Raw genomic sequence first — 19,925 nt, forward strand, 5'->3', positions numbered from 1 at the left:
GAGCTACTTCATATGAACTTGATGGGACCTATGCAGGTTGAAAGTCTTGGAGGAAAGAGGTATGCCTATGTTGTTGTTGTTGATGACTTCTCAAGGTTCAACTGGGTGAATTTCATCAAAGAGAAGCCATAAGTGTTTGAAGTATTTAAAGAACTTTGCCAAAAGATTCAAAAAGAGAAGGATTATGGTATTGTCAGAATTAGAAGTGACCATAGGAAGGAATTTAAAAATAGAAAGTTTGATGAATTCTGCACTTATAAAGGGATTAGTCATGAGTTCTCTTCACCCATCACCCCTCAACAAAATGGTGTGATTGAGCGTACAAATAATACTATTCAAGAGTGTGTTATGGTCATGCTTCATGCTAAGAAACTACCATATCATTTTTGGGCTGAAGCCATGAACATTGTCTGTTATATCCTTAATAGAGTGACTATCAGATCTGGTACATCTGCTACACTTTATGAATTATGGAAAGGAAGAAATCCAATTGTGAAGTATTTCCATGTTTTTGGAAGTAAATGTTATATTTTGGCAGACCGTGACCAGAGGAGAAAAATGGATCCTAAAAGTGATGAGGGAATTTTTCTGGGATACTCTACAAATAGTAGAGCATATAGAGTATTTAACTCCAAAACTAAGGTAATGATGGAATCCATAAATATTGTTATTGATGACTTAACTAAAGAAGCTAATGTCATAGGTGATGTTGAAACATCTATGAATGATGTTCCTGAAGATGTTGCAGACTCAAGTGCTAATATTGAACCTGCAAAGATTGAGTCAGCTGACAAAGAACCTTCCATCAGAATTCAGAAAGATCATCCTAAGGAGCTTATAATAGGAAATCTAAATGAAGAGACAATTACCATATCAAGGGAACACTACGCCAAAAACTGGAATAGACAGCGCACCTTAGAGGGCGCTTTCTTAAAGAAGCGCACTCTAAAGTGAAGAGAAAAATAAGGAGGAATAGACAGCGCACTTTAGAGGGCGCTTTTGAAACAAAGCGCCCTCTAAAGTGAAGCAAAAAAATAATGAGGAAATTGAGGGACACCAATAGAGGACGCGTTTATGAAAGCGCCCTCTAAGGATACCCTTAGAGGGCGCTTCTAAGAAAGCGCTCTCTAAGTCCATGTACAACAGCGCACTTTAGAGAGCGCTTTTGTAATAAAGCGCCCTCTAAAGTGAAGCAAAAAAATAATGAGGAAATGGAGGGACAACAATAGAGGGCGCGTTTATGAAAGCGCCCTCTAAGGATACCCTTAGAGGGCGCTTCTAAGAAAGCGCTCTCTAAGTCCATGTACAACAGCGCACTTTAGAGGGCGCTTTATTACAAAAGCGCCCTCTAAAGTGAAGCGAAAAAATAATGAGGAAATGGAGGGACAACAATAGAGGGCGCGTTTATGAAAGCGCCCTCTAAGGATACCCTTAGAGGGCGCTTCTAAGAAAGCGCTCTCTAAGTCCATGTACAACAGCGCACTTTAGAGGGCGCTTTATTACAAAAGCGCTGTCTAAAGTGAAGCGAAAAAATAAGGAGCAATAGACAGCGCACCTTAGAGGGCGCTTTTTTTCCACAAGCGCCCTCTAAGGTCCCCTTTAGTAAACATTAAAATTATAACATACTGCGCGTTTTGTTATTTCACTCTCTGTTATTTTCGTTCTTTTTCACGTTAGGGTTCTAAGGCGTTCTCCTTCCACCTCTGTTAGATCTACGACGTTTCCTCCTTCTGGCACCAAAGGTACGTTTGTTTCGTTTTAGCTTTGCCCTATTTCTTGCTTTGTTTTAGCTTTGCCCCATTTCAGTTTTATGTTATTGTTGTCTATGCTACGTTTGTTTCAACCTGTAAAGTTTCAATATTCATAGTCATTTTAAATTTGATAGCGCATGCGTTAAATTTCAAGCCCTACGTTTGTTTGGGTTTATTAGGCAATTGACGGTTGGTTTTTAGTGACCATGATAGCGCATGCAATGGGACTACATTACCCAGTAGTTAGGGTTATACGACCTATGAATATCTGATTTTGTGTCAACACCAGTATCATTAGAAACCTAGGTCCGAATGTGTTTGAACTCTTCTGAAATTGTTTTTTGTTTATTCTAATTAGTAATGGATAATACATGGATGTCTTCCAATCGATTGTCGAGAGAGTACGAGAATGGGGTATTAGAATTCGTTAAGTTTGCCGTTGCGCACGCCGAAGACCCCAGTAGAATGATATGTCCTTGCTTGGGTTGTTGTTATGGGAAACGGGTTGACGCAGTTCAGTTGACATCGCATCTAATGAGGCATGGAATTGATCGAAGTTATACATGTTGGAATTTGCATGGTGAGAAAAGTAACGAGAATGTTGAACCGGGGGATAGTACGACCTATGCCTCAAACTATAGTGGCGCAGATACATACGATTGTGATCGAGTTGAAGAGATTGCAGAAGCACTTGAAGGAGATCTTAAGGATTGTCCCGAAATGTTTGAGAGGTTGGTAAGTGATGCAGAGAAACCTTTGTATGATGGTTGCACTAAATTCACAAGATTGTCTGCGGTATTAAAGTTGTACAACTTAAAGGCGGGCAATGGGTGGTCGGATAAAAGTTTCACAGAGTTATTAGCCCTTTTGAAAGATATGCTTCCTGAGGATAATGTTCTTCCCAATCGAACATATGAGACCAAAAAGATGTTGTGCTCTATTGGCATGAGCTATGATAAGATACATGCATGTCCAAACGATTGCGTTTTGTTTCGAAATGAGTATGCATCGTTAAATGAGTGTCCTAAATGCGGTGTCTCGCGATATAAGAACAAGTTGTCTCCAGCAAAGGTCTTGTGGTATTTTCCTGTTATTCCGAGATTTAGACGCATGTTTCGTAGTGAAACCGATTCAAGACACTTGACCTGGCATGCAGATGAAAGAATTATAGATGGAAAGTATCGACATCCGGCAGATTCACCACAGTGGTTGAAAATTGATAATGATTATCCTGAATTTGGAGAAGAATCAAGAAACCTTCGCTTGGCATTATCTACTGATGGAATGAACCCACACGGTATCCAGAGTATCTCACACAGTACATGGCCTGTGATTATTATGATTTATAACCTACCTCCATGGCTATGTATGAAGCGTAAGTACATGATGTTGTCTATGTTGATTTCTGGACCTAAACAACCAGGGAATGACATAGACGTGTACTTGAAGCCCTTAATCGAAGATTTAAAGATTTTGTGGGAGACCGGTGTGGAGGTTTATGATGGATATAGGAAAGAAAGTTTCAACTTGAGGGCGATGTTGTTTGGCACAATTAATGATTTTCCAGCATACGGAAATCTATCAGGGTATAGCATAAAAGGTCAATGTGCGTGTCCTATTTGTGAAGATAAAACAGATTGGAAGCGCTTGGAGTTTGGTCAGAAGAATGTCTTTCTCGGTCATCGGAGATTCTTAAATTCAAATCATCACTACCGTGGATGGAGAAAGGGGTTCAATGGAGAGACAGAACAAGGCAGAGCTCCACCTATATTGACGGGTGATCAAATTTTTGAAAAGGTGAAAGATTTGGATACTCAGTTTGGCAAGCCTTTTGCCCACACACTTGTCAAAAGTGGGTGGAAGAAGAGGTCAGTTTTTTTTGAATTGCCGTATTGGAAGTCCTTGTATGTGAGACATTTTCTTGATGTTATGCATATTGAAAAAAATGTATTTGAAAGTGTTATTGGCACGTTACTCAATATACAAGGAAAGTCTAAGGATGGCCTTAAGGCAAGAAAGGACTTGATAGCGATGGGAATAAGAACTGAATTAGGACCCTTGAAGAAAGGAAAACGAACATATCTACCGCCTGCTGCTTATACTCTATCTAGAAAGGAGAAAAAAACATTGTGTAAGTTTCTAAGTGAAGTTAAAGTTCCAGAAGGGTACTCTTCAGATATTAGAAGACTTGTGTCTATGAAAGACCTCAAGTTAAAGAGTTTAAAGACCCATGATTGCCATGTTATAATGGAACATTTTCTCCCAATAGGTATACGTTCTATTCTTCCAGAAAAAGTAAGAAGCTCTATAACTAAGTTGTGTTCTTTCTTCAAGTCAATTTGCAGTAAGGTGATCAATCCTGCGATCTTACCAATGTTGCAAAAAGAAATCGTTATTACTTTGTGTGAGCTTGAAATGTTTTTTCCTCCATCATTTTTTGACATAATGGTACATCTAGTTGTTCATCTTGTGAAAGAGACACAATTGTGTGGACCAGCTTATATGAGATGGATGTACCCTGTTGAACGTTATATGAAAATATTAAAAGGGTACGTGAAGAACCGAAGTCGACCAGAAGGTTGTATGGTTGAAAGATATATTGTTGAAGAAGCGATTGAGTTTTGTACTGAATATTTGTCTAATGTTCAGTCAATCGGACTCCCCAAGTCTCAGCTTGTCGAAAAGAAAGAAGGAAAAAATCTAATTGGAAATAAAATCGTGGCAGTATCAAGGGTCGAACGGGATCAAGTGCATTTGTATGTTCTGCACAATGAGAATGAGGTTGAGCCGTATGTTGAAATTCACAAGGATGTTCTCCGAGGTTTAAATCCCAATAGAAATGAAAATTGGATAGTACGAGAGCACAATCGATGTTTTATACCTTGGTTTAAGGATCATATTTATTCAAAGTATTATTCAGATCCCGCTTCAATAACAGAAAGGTTGAGATGCTTAGCATATGGTCCAAGTTTCCATGTTTTTTCTTATAGCGCATACGCGATTAATGGATACATATTTTATACCAAAGAACAAGATGATAAAAGTACTATGCAGAATAGTGGTGTCACCGTGGTAGCTGAAGCAATGCACATATCAAGTGTGAAGGACTTAAACCCCAAATTTGCAAATCTGTCGTATTTTGGTGTTATCGAGCGCATTTGGGTGTTTGATTATGAGAAGTTTCAGATTCCTATATTTGGTTGCAAGTGGGTTGAAAATAATAACGGCATTCGAATGGATAAGTCAGGATTTTTGCAAGTGGATCTTAATAGGGTGGGATACAAAGATGAGTCTTTTATTCTAGCCTCTCAAGCTAGACAAGTGTTCTATGTCAATGATCCGAAAAGTACGAAATGGTCTATAGTTCTTTTTTCCAACAAAGTAATTGATGAAAACACTGGAGATCAAGGTGATATTGATGTTGAAATTGAATCGTTTACCAGAAATGATCAAGATGAGAATAATATATCAAATGATTCATATATTAGAAATGATCATAATGAGGGTATTTGGATCAATCCAACCGTCCGTGTTGTTAAGAGACATGTAGAACATATTCCAACCAAGAAAAGAAAGAGAACTTAGTGAAAAAGGTACAGGTCAAATGATTTTAATTGTTTTCTTTATTACAGGTAAAATGACTTTTATGATTTTAATTGTTTTTACATTTGTCATCTGATTTTAATTGTTTTCTTTTTTACAGGTAAAATGGCTATTATGAAGTCAATCATTCGTGCAAGGGGCAAGGGATGCTCGAAAGTATCAATTGATATTTGTTTAGATGGAGATGCTCTATTATCGTCAAGCCTCGTTCGCGTAGATGATGATGCTGGATATTTGAAAGTATCCTTCTACGACAATGGAACATGTCCATCTAAACATATATCAATTCTATCTTCAAAAGATAAGGGTTCAATGTTGGCAAGTTACATTGGTTTCCTTGTTCGACAACATATTCCGATTACATGTGATAATTGGAGAAGTCCGGACTTGAAGGTTGGCAAAGAAAAAATATGGTCGGAGATACAGGTACTTACCATATATTGTTATATGTTTTTTGTTGCATCAACTTTGCAGCCCTGTATTGTAGGCAGAATTTAGGACTTCTCAAAGTTGATTTCTTGATACTTTGTCGTTCATAAAATACACCACTAAATTCTCTGCGTTTAATTTTTAATTTTTTTCATCAGGCTTGTGTCTCAATAGAGGATGGGTATCTACCTAAAGTTACTTTTGTAGTGGTCCAAAAGAGACATCACACCCGTCTCTTTCCTGTCAACCCCAAAGAGACCGATAGAAGTGGAAAAATTATGCCAGGTTTTTTCAATATATTTCTCAACGCAACTGGTATATATTATCATTTGAATTTATCACTTTTTGCTGATTTTGTTGTTCTAAATTGTCAAAGGAACCGTGGTAGACACCGGCATTTGTCACCCTAGGGAATTTGATTTTTACCTTAACAGCCATGCAGGAATTCAGGTAATATTAGCTATGTCATTTAACTTTATGTCATTGTTTACTATTTGTTGCTCAATCGCCTTTTGACAGTTCTGTGTTATTTGCATTTGGACGTGTTCTTTTTGCAGGGGACTACTTATGCTGCCATCTGTTGTTTTGGTTGAGCCTTATTTTGTATGGATGTGCGATAGAACTACTAGACAGCTTTTGGATATACAGAACATGTTTGCCACCATGGGTGGATGGGCGTTTTTGTTTAGTATTGGTTAGAACTACTAGACAACTTTTGGATACAGTGGTCACTGGGTGTTGGTTGCTATGTTTTATTCTCTTAATTGTAGTACTTTGAGAATATGTTGTTGTATATTGTTGATCAAAGAATCATATATTAATGTTGTATATATGGAGGATTAATGTTGTATATAAATGGATTCATGTTGTATATATCAATGGATTAATGGTGTATAACATTGGATTAAAGGATGAAATCAATATGAATTTTACACTTTTGCAGCATGCGAACAGGTTACCAATTAAATATATATCCACTGTTTTTCAAACAAATTTTTTAAAAATAACTAACACTTTAGAGAGCGCTTTGTCCAGAAAGCGCCCTCTAAACACTTTACATTGACAACTTTAGAGGGCGCTTTTTCCTGAAAGCGCCCTCTAAACACTTTACATTGACAACTTTAGAGGGCGCTTTTTCCTGAAAGCGCCCTCTAAACACTTTACAATGACAACTTTAGAGGGCGCTTTTTCCTGAAAGCGCCCTCTAAACACTTTACATTGACAACTTTAGAGGGCGCTTTTTCCTGAAAGCGCCCTCTAAACACTTTACAATGACAACTTTAGAGGGCGCTTTTTCCTGAAAGCGCCCTCTAAACACTTTACACTGACAACTTTAGAGGGCGCTTTTACCAGAAAGCGCCCTCTAAGGTGTCCCTGTATGGACCACTCCAAAGGGCGCTTTTTTCTTAAAGCGCACTATAATGTGGCCACTTTAGACAGCGCTTTCTCCAGGAGAACAAAGCGCTGTCTTTACCTATGCCAGCGCCAGATTAGAGGGCGCTTAAAAGCGCTGTTATAGGCCAAAATAAGCGCCCTCTTTTCCCTTATTTGGCGTAGTGGAAGTTGTGTCAAATGCCTATTTTGTTTCTAAATTTGAACCCAAGAATATTAAGGAGGCCTTGAATGATGAGTTCTAGATTAATGCTATGCAAGATGAACTTGGACAATTCAAAAGAAATGAGGTTTGGGATTTGGTACCAAGACCTGAAGGGGAAAATGTTATTGGTACTAAATGGTTGTACAAGAACAAGTCAGATGAATAAGGTGTTGTTACCAGAAACAAAGTCATACTTGTTGTTTAATGATACACTCAAATGGAAGGAGTGGACTTTGATGAAACATTTGCTCATGTGGCTCGCTTGAAATCTATCAGATTGTTATTTGGAATGGCATGTCTTTTAAAGTTCAAGTTTTTCCAAATGGATGTTAAAAGTACCTTTTTAAATGGCTATTTAAATGAAGAAGTGTATGTTGAACATCCAAAAGGATTTTTTTATCCTACTTTCCTAAATCGCGTGTTCAAACTAAAGGTATTATATGGTTTAAAACAAGCTCCAAGAACTTGGTATGAAAGGTTGACTGAGTTTCTCATCAACCATGGATATATAAAGGGTGGAATTGATAAGACTCTCTTTGTCAAAGAGAAGGATGGAAAACTTATGATAACTCAGATCTACGTAGATGATATTATATTTGGAGGGATGTCAGATGAGATGGTCCAACATTTTGTCAAGCAAATGCAATATGAGTTTGAAATGAGTTTGGTAGGTGAATTAACTTACTTTCTTGGACTCCAAGTCAAACAGATGGAAGACTCCATCTTTCTTTGTCAAAGCAAATATGCAAAGGATATTGTGAAGAAATTTGGATTGGAAAATGCTAGTCACAAAAGAACTCCTGCTCCTACACACTTGAAGTTAGATAAAGATGAAAAGGGTATTAATGTTGATCAAAGTTTATATAGAAGCATGATTGGTAGTCCTCTATACCTTACAATAAGTATACCAGATATAACTTTTGTTGTTGGAGCTTATGCTAGATATCAAGCAGAATCCAAAGAGAGTCACATCAATCAAGTAAAAAGGATTATGAAGTATGTGAATGGTACATGTGATTATGGAATGTTGTATTCTCATGATTCAAATTTCATGTTATTGGGGTATTATGATGCTGATTGGGCTGGTAGTGCTGATGACAGGAAGAATACCTATGGAGGATGTTTCTTTTTGAGAAACAATTTGATTTTATGGCTAAAAAAGAAACAAAATTATGTATCCCTATCTACTACTGAAGCTGGGTACGTAGTAGCAGGTAGTAGCTGCTCTCAACTAATGTGGATGAAACAAATGCTGGCTGAATATAATGTCACACAAGATGTCATGACATTATTTTGTGATAACTTGAGTGCTATTAATATCTCCAAAAATCCTATTCAACATAGTAGACTAAACACATTGACATCATGCATCATTTTATTAGAGAACTTGTTAAAGACAAAGTCATAACACTTGAGCATGTTAGCACTGAAAATTAGCTTGCTGACATTTTTACCAAAGCATTTGATGCAGTTCAGTTTGAAAAATTAAGAGGAAAACTTGGTATTTGTGTTTATGAGGACTTATATCAATTACAACTATTTATGTGTGACAGACAAATTTTTCACTTTCATCATTACACACGACACGCTTGTCTAAGGCCATTACTCCACTGTGCATCTTTTTGGACAAAAACACGCTACCCGTTTCATTCAAACGTATCGTTCCTCTCTAGAAATTTGTGTTCACCTTCTCTCACGTATCTTTACCCATTCCGTCTGTGTCAAGTTTTACCAAAGATGTCGAAACAATCTTCACCCAAGCACATGCATGTCTCAATTGAAAACATTGGGTCATCTTCTCCAACTGCTAGGGCAGATGAACCATTCCCAATGATCAATCTGTTTGATCTTGTCTCAGATGTTTCTCTCTTTTATCTATGATTCCTGCACCCACTTAGAAGAAAGCAACGCATATATTTCAAAGAATGTCAAGACTTCTGGTAAGTCTTCTGTTTCTGAGCCTACAATCCCTAGTGAAGATAAGACTGTTGTTGAATAGGGTTCTAGGTCTAGAGGTTATGAGATGAGAAACCCTACTAAGCATATTGATGTCACTGAGAATCAAACCGAAGCGGAAAGGATTGCCATTGATAAGGAACTTTGAAAGTTTGTTACCTCTGTGTTGAAGGAAGTAGATTCAGATGTTTTTCCAGATATTCAAACATATTTGGCAAAAGAAACTAGCCATGATGGTGATTCTAGTGAAACAGATGATGAATGTATCCCTGAGCAAGCTGCTCGTGAAGGAAGGAGTAAGAAGAAGGTTGATTATGTTATCAATATTGACGACCTAACATCTGATGAGGAACCTCTTACCAACATCTTGGCTCCTGGAATAACCAAGAGACTTCAGAGAAGAAAAGGAAAGACGATAATGTTTGAAGATTCTCTTTCTAAGGAGATAAAAAGAAAATTTGGTGGTATGAAAAGCACTCCATCTAGAAGTTCTAAAGGAAAATCTCATGTTGGTCCTGCTAGATCATGGAGTAAAGTTGTTATTACTACGAGGAAGAGGAAAGTTGTTTCTTCAAGTGATTTTGAGTGTGAGGTCGAAGAGGATGTCCAGGACACCATTCCTGTGAGAAGATTTGCTCCAAAGAAGCCATATGTTGTTGTGCCCGAGGGTCCAGTGGACAATGTGTCCTTACATTATGTAAAGAATGCTGAAAGATGGAAGTATGTTATTCAAAGGAGAATAACTTTAGAGAGGAAATTGGTAAGGATGCCCTAAAATGTAAGGAGGTTGTGGAGCTTATAGAGGTTGCTGGTTTAATAAAAACTGTCCCAAAATTTGGTCCTTGCTATGAAGGTCTAGTCAAGGAGTTTGTGGTGAGCATTCCTGATGGGTGTGATGATGTGAAGAGTGAAGACTATAGGAAGGTGTATGTTAGAGGAAATGTCGTGACATTTTCTCCTGCTGTAATCAACAAGTTTCTGGGAAGGACTGAAGAACCTCAGGCTGAGCTAGAGGTTACAGATGACCAAGTGTGAAGAGTGAAGACTATAGGAAGGCTGTCATGATATCTTCTCATGTACCTGGCCTTTCCACTTCCAAGGAGAGCGTTATTACTCAACTGAAGGAGACATGTAAAGAATTGGATGATTCCATCCGGTCTAGCACTGCTACAAAGATAAAGCTTGAAAAATTGATTAAGGCTTTGATGGATGAATAAGAAAAGGAAGCTGAACATGGTGGTGATGACAATGTTGGAGTTGATATAAATGACTGTTGGTGGCAATGATGCCGAGAATGATGAAGATAAAGAAGCTGAAGGAGAGAAGTATGCTGCTGCTGACTCAGATAGTTAGAAAGATATCTGAATGTAGTGTTTTTTTATGTGGTCTCTGACCAGGAATTTAAGCACCCTTGTGTGCACTTCTATGTGTTCTACTTAACTTTTTGTGCTAATGTGCTAATGTGGTTTCTATGTTTTGGGTTACCTTTGTCATATTATGGCTAAAAAGGGGGAGTAATGTTTATGTACTCTAACCACTAACCTCTACTTTTGAGGGGGAGTTCCTCCTATCTGCTTTTGAGGGGGAGTTCTTGTTTTGGAACTTTTGGACTGCTGTGAAGAGATGTTATACATGTTGTCCCGATATTTTGTATGAGTTATTTTCTTTGTGAGGTTGTGTTTTTGCTGCTGATGCCTCTGATAGTCTGATATCTTTGATGAAATTTCTTCCTGTTGTGCTTCTTATATGTGTGTGTTTGAATTTTTTTCAAACCTATGTGGTTTTGTTTTAACCTGGATTGTGGTGCTTGTGTGCAAGGGTTATTTGGTTGTTTTAGCCAAAATTTTCCAAAGGGGGAGATTGTTAATTCTCTGTATTTGTGATTGACAATAATTTTGGTAAAACTAACTTAGTAGCAACATGTTGAACAAGATGTCCTAACATGAGGATCCGACATCTTGTCTGTTACAGGTTTACATCTTGGTAACGGTTTATTTGATTAACAGGTTATTGAATATTATAAGAATATTAAGTAATCCTATGTGACGTCCAAGATTGAGGAATCAAAAATTCTGTTTGAATTTAAAGTTATTATGTTTTTCTAAATGTTGAGACATTTTAGGAAACCCTTGATTGAAGACCTATTTTTATGCAGAATATTCTCCAGACTTTTAGCAGCTGACTTGCTGCGTTTTTGAAGCCCAAATCCAGTCCAGACTATGGTTATAAATAGAATGCCATAAACCTAATTGGAGCACATATCAAATATTGTTTCTCTGAGTTTTTAGGTTTGTGTGTTCATGTTAATTGTGAGCCTCTATAATATCATCTTGGTATAAGAGTAGGACTGTCTCTATTGAGTTGTAAGTTCTGCCAATCACTCTTAAGATTTTAAGCATTAAGTGATTGTGTGTCGTTGTAGTGTAACTTCTGAAACTTTTAAAATAGTATTGTTTCATCATTGTTGTGATTGAAAGGGAAGTGAGAGGGGTCTCATACCTAGGGGAGTCTTAGGTAGAAGTTAAGCACATATAATGACTAGGGAGTAGATTGTAAACTGGAGATAGTTTGCCGAAGGTCTACAAATTGATACTATTTAGTGGATTTCCTCCCTAACTTGGTAGCCCCCAGATGTAGGTGTTGTTGTATACCAAACTAGGTTAACAACTCTGTATGTTCTGTTATTTTGTATACTTTTAACTGTATGTTATCTTGTCATTGTGTTTTGATCAAATATCAGTGTCTCGACATCTCTTAGGACATCTGATATCTGCTTACCAGAATTTCATTAAGGGCAGACGTATCCATAGCAAGGTCGATTGGGGAACTGCCTAAATAAATCTTTGTGTACTCTCTCTCTCTCTCTATTTTATTTTTCGATTCGCAAATTATTGATTACTTTGATCTCTTGATCAACATTGTTTGGATAATAACTTTTAAATTGTTTGTTAAATTTGTGTTGTTGTAGTAATCACATACCATTTGGTAGTGATTGGATTTCTAAGAACTACAAATATTATATTAATATCCAAACTCTGTTGATTGCAGACAAATTGTTCGACAAATTGTATCAACTAGTTTTTTCATATGTTGTTATCACTGGAGATAGACCGTTACTATAATAGAGTATTCAATTTAGTGTTTGAAGTATTGATTAATCAACTTGTGGATTATTATCATACCATTGATACTCTTACGCATATCCGAAATTTTCAATAGTAGGTTCAGTTAGACGATTTTGGATCTGGGAAATATTTGAAACTTGCTTCCGCGCCATAAATTTTTCTAAATCAAATTTTCGAATAAATTTTTAACTTGGGATATATTCACCCCCACTAGATCTAGGCATATCGTCTAACATCGTGTAACAAGAAGAAGGATGTAAAGTCCACACCCATCGGTCTTCTACTTCCATCTGCAAAACAACCGCGATTAACTAATAAATACACTCTCCCACTAACTCCTCCTCCCAAGCAAGCAACCTCATATGCCACTTCCACGTCTCTCAATTCCCCCCACCCCAAATCATTCATTTCTACTACCATCACCATTTTATTCTCTGCTAAATCAAACATCCTACTAAATCTCTCCTTCAAAGGCCTACCATCCAGCTATGGTCGATCAAAAATATAATAGAATATCCATTTTCTATTATCTAGTCAATGTTATCAAGCAACCACCCTCCATCAACCAACCAGACACCATCCGTTATCTTTTTAAAATTCCTCCACCAAAGAGACCCACCCCTACTCCCTAAAACACATTCGCCATCTTCCTCACCATACCAAGCATTCAAAATCCTATACCACATACTTTTCGTCTCATTAAAAATTCTCCAATACCATTTGTCAAATAAGACTAAATTAAACTCATTTAATATCCAACCTCCATATGTCCGTACCTCCATTTTTTCCCAAACAAATACTTATTAACAAAAATATTTAATTACACATTTGACTCTTAAAATATATTACCTTTTGATTTTAACTTTTCTTAAAAAATCAAATTTGACCTTTGAATATCTATATCATTTTATTTTTGGTATTATTTTTTTCTTTAATCATTATTAAACTAATTTATATTGAACTTATCCATATAATGTAAAATAATTTAATTTTTGTCACTTCAAATTTAATACCATGTATACTAAAGTAAATAAATCCAAAACCAAAATCCATGACATGCCTAACATATTTTTATCATCATCATGTATGTATGATGTATGAAATGACAATTATTCACCAAAAGGATGACAAGTGACATACTTTATTCTTTTTAATATAAACAAAAGATGACATATTTGAACGGGTAATTATAGAAATTAATAAAAAATTGGATGGAATTTTTTATTTTTTCTAATTTTTTAATTTATTTTTAATTAATTTATTTTTTCACTTTGATACGTTCATCATCATATTCATTTCATGGTCACATTCACAACTCAAAGACATCAAATTGGGACGTTCTTCTCAGGAAGGTCCAAAAAGTCAGTGCTGCGAAAACCGACGATCCGAACAATACCCTTTTCATCTCTCTTCTCAATCATCATCATCTCAACAATCTTCTTCTTCTTCTTCTTAATCTTCATCAGTAATTTAGTAAGATAAACCTCTTTCTCTTTCACCGATTTTTTTTTTCATTTCTATGTGGGGTTTTAAAGTAGTTTTCTTGTACCTTAAAATCTTTATGTTAGTTTGATCTTATGTCATTGGATTTTTTTTTAGATGTAAACTATGTTTTTTTTTTCATATCCGTGTTTGTGTTTTTTCTTTTGTGTCTGTTGAGGTTTTCTGGGTTTTTTTTTTTTTTTGATGTGCTTACTGGTTGTTAACAATTTTTAGATACTGATTCGAAGGAAAATCTGATATCGGAGAATAAAGGTAGAAACTTTTTACCTCAACACCAGTGATTATGGCTGTTGCTGATAATGTTAGTGCCAATTTGGACAACAACAACACCAACAACGTTGTATCATCTGACTCAACTGAGGTGGAGAAATCGAAACCTAGGAGCGATCAGGATGTGACCATCAACAACAACGCTGTGTTCAACCATCAACTTCCGAATGGTGGTAATTATAGCTTCAAGGCTCATCAATTGGGTCAGATGCATGCTAACGGGGCTCAGAATCAGCAGTTTGTGATGAACAATGATGGGTATGTGATGAACGGTGAGAACGAGGGCGAGAGTTTCAAGCGTGAAATGAGGGATTTGGAGGAATTGTTGTCGAAGCTGAATCCCATGGCCGAGGAATTTGTGCCACCATCGCTAACCAATAATCACGGATACTTACCTGGAGCTGCTGCTGGGTTTGGTTACCCTAACAATTATATACTTCTCAATAACTATGCTAATGCTAACGGCCAAACTAACCGAAGGGTATGAATATATTTGTTTCGATATATTTCATTATTTTCTTGTTGGTTTCTGATGCGATGTTTTCACTTTTCTTAATACAATTATGTGTTTTTTTTCCAGAGGAAGACTGGCTATAGTACTAATGGAAAGCGAAGAGTGAATCATAAAGTAGATATGGAGAAACGAGAAGAGATGATTAGGAGGACCGTTTATGTGTCTGACATTGATCAACAGGTAAAAGTTTGAACTGTCTTGTAGATTCTCTCATTTAAGTTAATGTACAATGTTTACCATGCGTGTTCTTTTTAATGATTGTTATTTTATGTTGGAATCTAGGTAACTGAAGAGCAGCTGGCATCTCTCTTTCTTAATTGCGGCCAGGTAGTAACCGATGATATGTTTTGTTTAGGATGTTTGTGTTTTTTCTTAAGAAGCTATTATATTGTATAAAGAATAGAAAACTAACCGTAATGAATGTATTTTGAAATGATTCGTCAGATTCTTTTGTTCTGTTACATTGTCATTCATACTATTTAGGGTTTTCTCTTTCTTAATGATGATTCGAAACAACTCCTCTTTCCTGGCTGCAGGTTGTTGACTGCCGTGTTTGCGGAGATCCCAACTCTATTCTCCGTTTTGCCTTCATTGAGTTTACCGATGAAGGTAGCACCACTGCTAAATATGCGATGTTCATAGGCTGCATTTATTTTCGACGTTTTACTGTATTAACTGATTGTGTTATGCCTGCAGAAAGTGCAAGAGCTGCTGTAAGCCTTTCTGGAACTATGCTGGGATATTACCCGTTGAGAGTGCTGCCTTCCAAAACTGCCATTGCACCTGTCAATCCGACATTTTTGCCCAGGGTAAATGGTTTTCTTCGATATTCTTACTACATGTTCTAGGCAATGAATGACCGGAACAAATAATAATTTATCTCGTTTTGTTCTTATATTTGTCATGATGGTGCTGTGTTTTTCAGTCTGAAGATGAAAGGGAGATGTGCTCTAGAACAATTTACTGCACAAACATCGACAAAAAGGTAGTTTAGGATTTTAACATTTCCATTAAATTTTGCTTGGAGGAACTATTTGATCGTTTTCCATATCTGGGTTGTAGCAATGAAGGCTCGTTCTTAATACGTTATTTTCTTGTTATATTTGCAGCTGACTCAAGCAGATGTGAAACACTTCTTTGAATCTATCTGTGGAGAGGTTTGTAGTTATTTTGTGTGGAATTAAGCTTATAATGCTTATTGTTGTTTGAATTTTTAGTATCTAGTATATATTTTCCATAAAATTGGCGTGTTCCATGGTTTCAATTTCAATCCTTGAGTTTTTTGTTGAGGTAAAGTTGCGGCTGCTTGAGTTCTTTGTTGTGAGTTGAATTTAACTATCCTGTAAAATGTTTTTCTTTGGTTTTTTGGTGTATTATCTAGGTTCAACGACTGAGGCTTCTTGGGGATTACCATCATTCAACTCGGATTGCATTTGTCGAGTTCACAGTGGTACTACTCACGAGCTTTACAACCTTCTTATCTTTGTTTGAACAACTCTGGTTTGCTTAGCTAATTTAATTTAAACTTCCTCTATTGCTTTCTGAAATTATAGCCCTCGTTCTGTTTATTCTTCTGTCTATAATCGTGTTTCTTAGTAATCGTAACTCGACATTGCCTGCTAGAATAGCCCTGAAAAACAATCAAGAGGAAAGAGAAATTTATGATGTTAGCTTTATGAGCCCATATAAGCCAGTTTCAACGAATTTTCGTAAGCTTCTTATAATAGCTTATATAAACAACTTGTTATGAGTTTATATGAAGTTTCCCGTTACTCACTCTTTGATTGTAGAAACTGCTTAAATAGAAGCACATATGCGACATGCTTAACTAAGTTTTTTCATCTCGAATGTGTTCATAGTCATTAGTCATCCATGCCCGGGCTTCCCTGGTTTGAATTCGCGGTGTTATTAATTTTAAGCCCATTTGACTTTTGTTTTCAGCATGCAAATTTCAATTTAGTCGAACTTTTGAAAATCAATATTTCTTTTCACTGCTGTTTGTTTTCTCGTGCATCGTTTTTTTGGTGGCTGTCTGAAGATTTTCTTTACCTCATTCTTCCAGGCTGACAGTGCAATTGCCGCCCTAAGCTGCAGTGGCGTGATTTTGGGTGCTCTGCCTATAAGGTTAGCTCGATTGATTTTTGATTTCAACTGCTCTTAAAACTTTCAGGTAACTCTTATAATGCCATCTCAATCACTCGTGTCTGGTGTGTGCAGGGTGAGTCCGTCAAAGACTCCAGTCCGTGCTCGTTCTCCTCGTAGTCCATGAACTGAACCGATTGTCATTGCTGCTGCTGGAGTTTGACTGCTGCTGCTACATATATATACGTACATAGAAACATATATGTTCGAAAGAACCTGTGGCGTTTAGTTGAAACTTTTGTCCTCGTGTTTTGCACTATGGTATCTTTGTTTCCCGTTGCAGTAATTGGTTCTTCGTTTTAGCCTGTAGAGTCGATGGTACTTCGAGGATCTTGTTTAATTTATGTTGCGCAATGTGACATGTTGATCTTGCATTTCCAGAATTTTATGGCTGGATGATGTTACCTGCAGTTTTATTTTGAAGAAGCATGTTTCCAAATCCTTTTTTAATCATGATTTGCGTTTATCTGCATATGATTATGAGTTTCTGCAAGTTTTGTGTTTCAATTCTGGCTCTTTGCTCTAAAGGTGTTTTCTTTTCTTTTTTCTTGTGTGTTTTGTTGCAAGTTTTGATATGAGAATGTGGTTATTTTCTCTCAAACGTGTTTGACCAAAATAAGAAAAGAAGAATTTGGCATTACTTGCCATGATTGATATTTAGAGTGCCATTAAATTAAACACTATTTCCACCCTGTGTTTTTTTGCATGCTCTAAATCTAAGATTGTGGTAAATTCTCTCTCAAACTTGTTTGCACAAAATAAGTAAAGAAGAATTTGGCATTACATGCCACGATTGATACTTATATTCTATTTGACAATATCAAATTTTCTTTTCAATGATGCGAGTTTTTACTTGATACTTTATTATTTATTAATATTATTTTTATGGAATTTATTAGTTTATAGTTTATTTTTATAAACTATTCTATACTATTATAAGTAGGGTTTAATTTTATATTTTATTATTTTTTACTAAATTTATTTATAAAAAATAGAATACTAATTAAAAATAGTTTTTTGTTTTTTATATTTATTAAGTTGGTTTAATGATTAGTTTTTTAAGGCAATTTGCAAAGAAGTATCATTAATGAGTGAAAAATACAAAAGAAAAAAAAGACAAGAACCTAACTCACCAACCAGTTAACAAAAATAAAGATTAGTTAGACCAATTTTATCTCTAATAAAGACACCCCACACAAGTAGGAATAAAGTCTTACCACCTCTCATCTTGAATCTCATTTTGAATGTAAAAAGTTTGCTAAGTATAACAATTTCTTTTACAAAATGTATGAGACACCTTAAAACGGAAAGATTTAATAGGATGTAGATAATTCTTTTTTTGAATGGGAAGTATAATATAGTAAATAATTCTTTTTTTAATGGAAAATATAATATAGTAAACATTTTTTTTATTGGAAAATATAATATAGTAAAAACTAAAAAGTAGAGATTAATAGAACCACCTCGATACTCACAAACTTGAACTCGAATAAATCATATCCACTATCAACATATGATATCCCAATAAATGAGAAACTGAAGGTCCACCACCACATTCTGAAATAGGATAAACTCTCGATCTGTTATAGGTCTAGGTGGATGATAGGATTCTAAAGTCAATCCGTGAAGGTGTAAGAGTTTTCTCCAACCCATTCCACTAACCATTTTGAAGCCAAACAAATGCTTTACTCCCCAATTCTTTCGCTGATATTGTGACTGCATTAAATATTACACTGTTTCGGCCTTTTCAAATAGATTAGATAACCACATGCCATATCATAAGATAGCCATTCATACACTCAACCATGTCTCCTAAAGAAAGAAAAGTCTAAAAAAGCACCTAAAAACTACATGTCTCCCTAACCACCTAAAAACTCTATACCACAATGAGGAAACTATCTCACAAGTAATAAAAAGGTGAGTAACTGACTCAAATGGATACCCAAAAAAGGAACAAACAAGCCTACTAGTATTAGACATCACCCTTCTCTTAAACATGTTGACTCTATAGGGAAATTTATGTTGGTGTAAGCCCTAGAGGCCAATACTTTTGGTACTTGTATCGAATTATTTATTAATAATAAAATGCTTTTTCTTTATTATGTTTGTTTAATAAAGTCCCTAGAATAGTTAGTCCGTTTAATGTATCAAGTATGACTTAATCATGAGATCACATTAAACATAAGGACACTATTCTTAAAGTATCCGTAGTCGAGCTTTATTGTGAAGTGGGATAACATTAAAGCATTAAGACTATTATGTATATAGACTGATGATCACATCTCATGGATCATGGATAATGAGTTATCAAGTCTTAAACATAGGTATGAATATTAAGAGTAATATTTATACTGGATTGACCCGCTATGAGAATACTATATATAATGTTATGCAAAGTGTCATAAGTTATTCTCATGCTGATAATGGTGTATACCATCCTTCGACCTGAAACCACTATAGACCCTAGATGTAGAGTCAAGTGCCTTGTTGCTGATCAAACGTTGTCCGTAACTGGATGACCATAAAGACAGTTGATGGGTATTCCACGAAGCATGCTAAGGGACATGAGTGACCTAGATGGAATTTGCCCATCCTGCGTAACAGGATAAATGTCTATGGGCCCAATATTGAACTGGACAAGGATGACACAATATATGCCTTGTGTTCAATATAGACATAAGGGCAAAAGGGTGATTATACACATAAATATTATCACAGAAGGATTTGTCAGATCACATGACATTTTCGTGTCTTGGGTAGCAGTGATGTGTTGCTAGATACCGCTCACTGTTTATTATGTTAAATACGTGATTTAATATAATTGCCAATGCCGCGAAAACCTACAGGGTCACACACAAAGGACGGATTGATGAGAGATAGAGTAACTAAGGAACACCGTAAGGTACAGTGCGCTTAAGTGAATTGTAGAACATCGTAATGTACGGTGTACTTAAGTAGAATACGAAAGATGGTAAGGTACCACGCGCTTAAGTGATTTTTGGCATATTATAAGATATGGGCCACATACACTTATG

The 19,925-nt window shown here is 36.1% G+C and overlaps 1 protein-coding gene across 1 annotated transcript; it reads left to right on the top strand.

The window, feature by feature from the left end:
- Positions 1 to 13,742: 13,742 nt before the first annotated feature.
- Positions 13,743 to 17,343, top strand: LOC127081372 (polyadenylate-binding protein-interacting protein 12). The gene is made up of 11 exons (XM_051021632.1): positions 13,743 to 13,934; positions 14,178 to 14,715; positions 14,815 to 14,928; positions 15,031 to 15,075; positions 15,285 to 15,357; positions 15,445 to 15,557; positions 15,674 to 15,733; positions 15,858 to 15,905; positions 16,130 to 16,198; positions 16,811 to 16,872; positions 16,966 to 17,343. The coding sequence occupies exons 2-11, from the start codon at positions 14,248 to 14,250 to the stop codon at positions 17,015 to 17,017; spliced, it is 1,104 nt and encodes a 367-aa protein (XP_050877589.1). The 5' UTR covers positions 13,743 to 13,934; positions 14,178 to 14,247; the 3' UTR covers positions 17,018 to 17,343.
- Positions 17,344 to 19,925: the final 2,582 nt, after the last annotated feature.

The sequence above is a fragment of the Lathyrus oleraceus genome, chromosome 5 (assembly GCF_024323335.1).
Source record: "Lathyrus oleraceus cultivar Zhongwan6 chromosome 5, CAAS_Psat_ZW6_1.0, whole genome shotgun sequence".
Lineage (NCBI taxonomy): Eukaryota > Viridiplantae > Streptophyta > Magnoliopsida > Fabales > Fabaceae > Lathyrus > Lathyrus oleraceus.

Coding starts and splice junctions, on each gene's coding strand:
- LOC127081372 (XM_051021632.1), top strand. CDS start 14,248: ATGGCTGTTGCTGATAATGTTAGTGCCAATTTGGACAACAACAACACC. Junction 15,076..15,284: donor TCTTTCTTAATTGCGGCCAG/GTAGTAACCGAT, acceptor TCCTGGCTGCAG/GTTGTTGACTGCCGTGTTTG. Junction 15,734..15,857: donor GCACAAACATCGACAAAAAG/GTAGTTTAGGAT, acceptor TTATATTTGCAG/CTGACTCAAGCAGATGTGAA.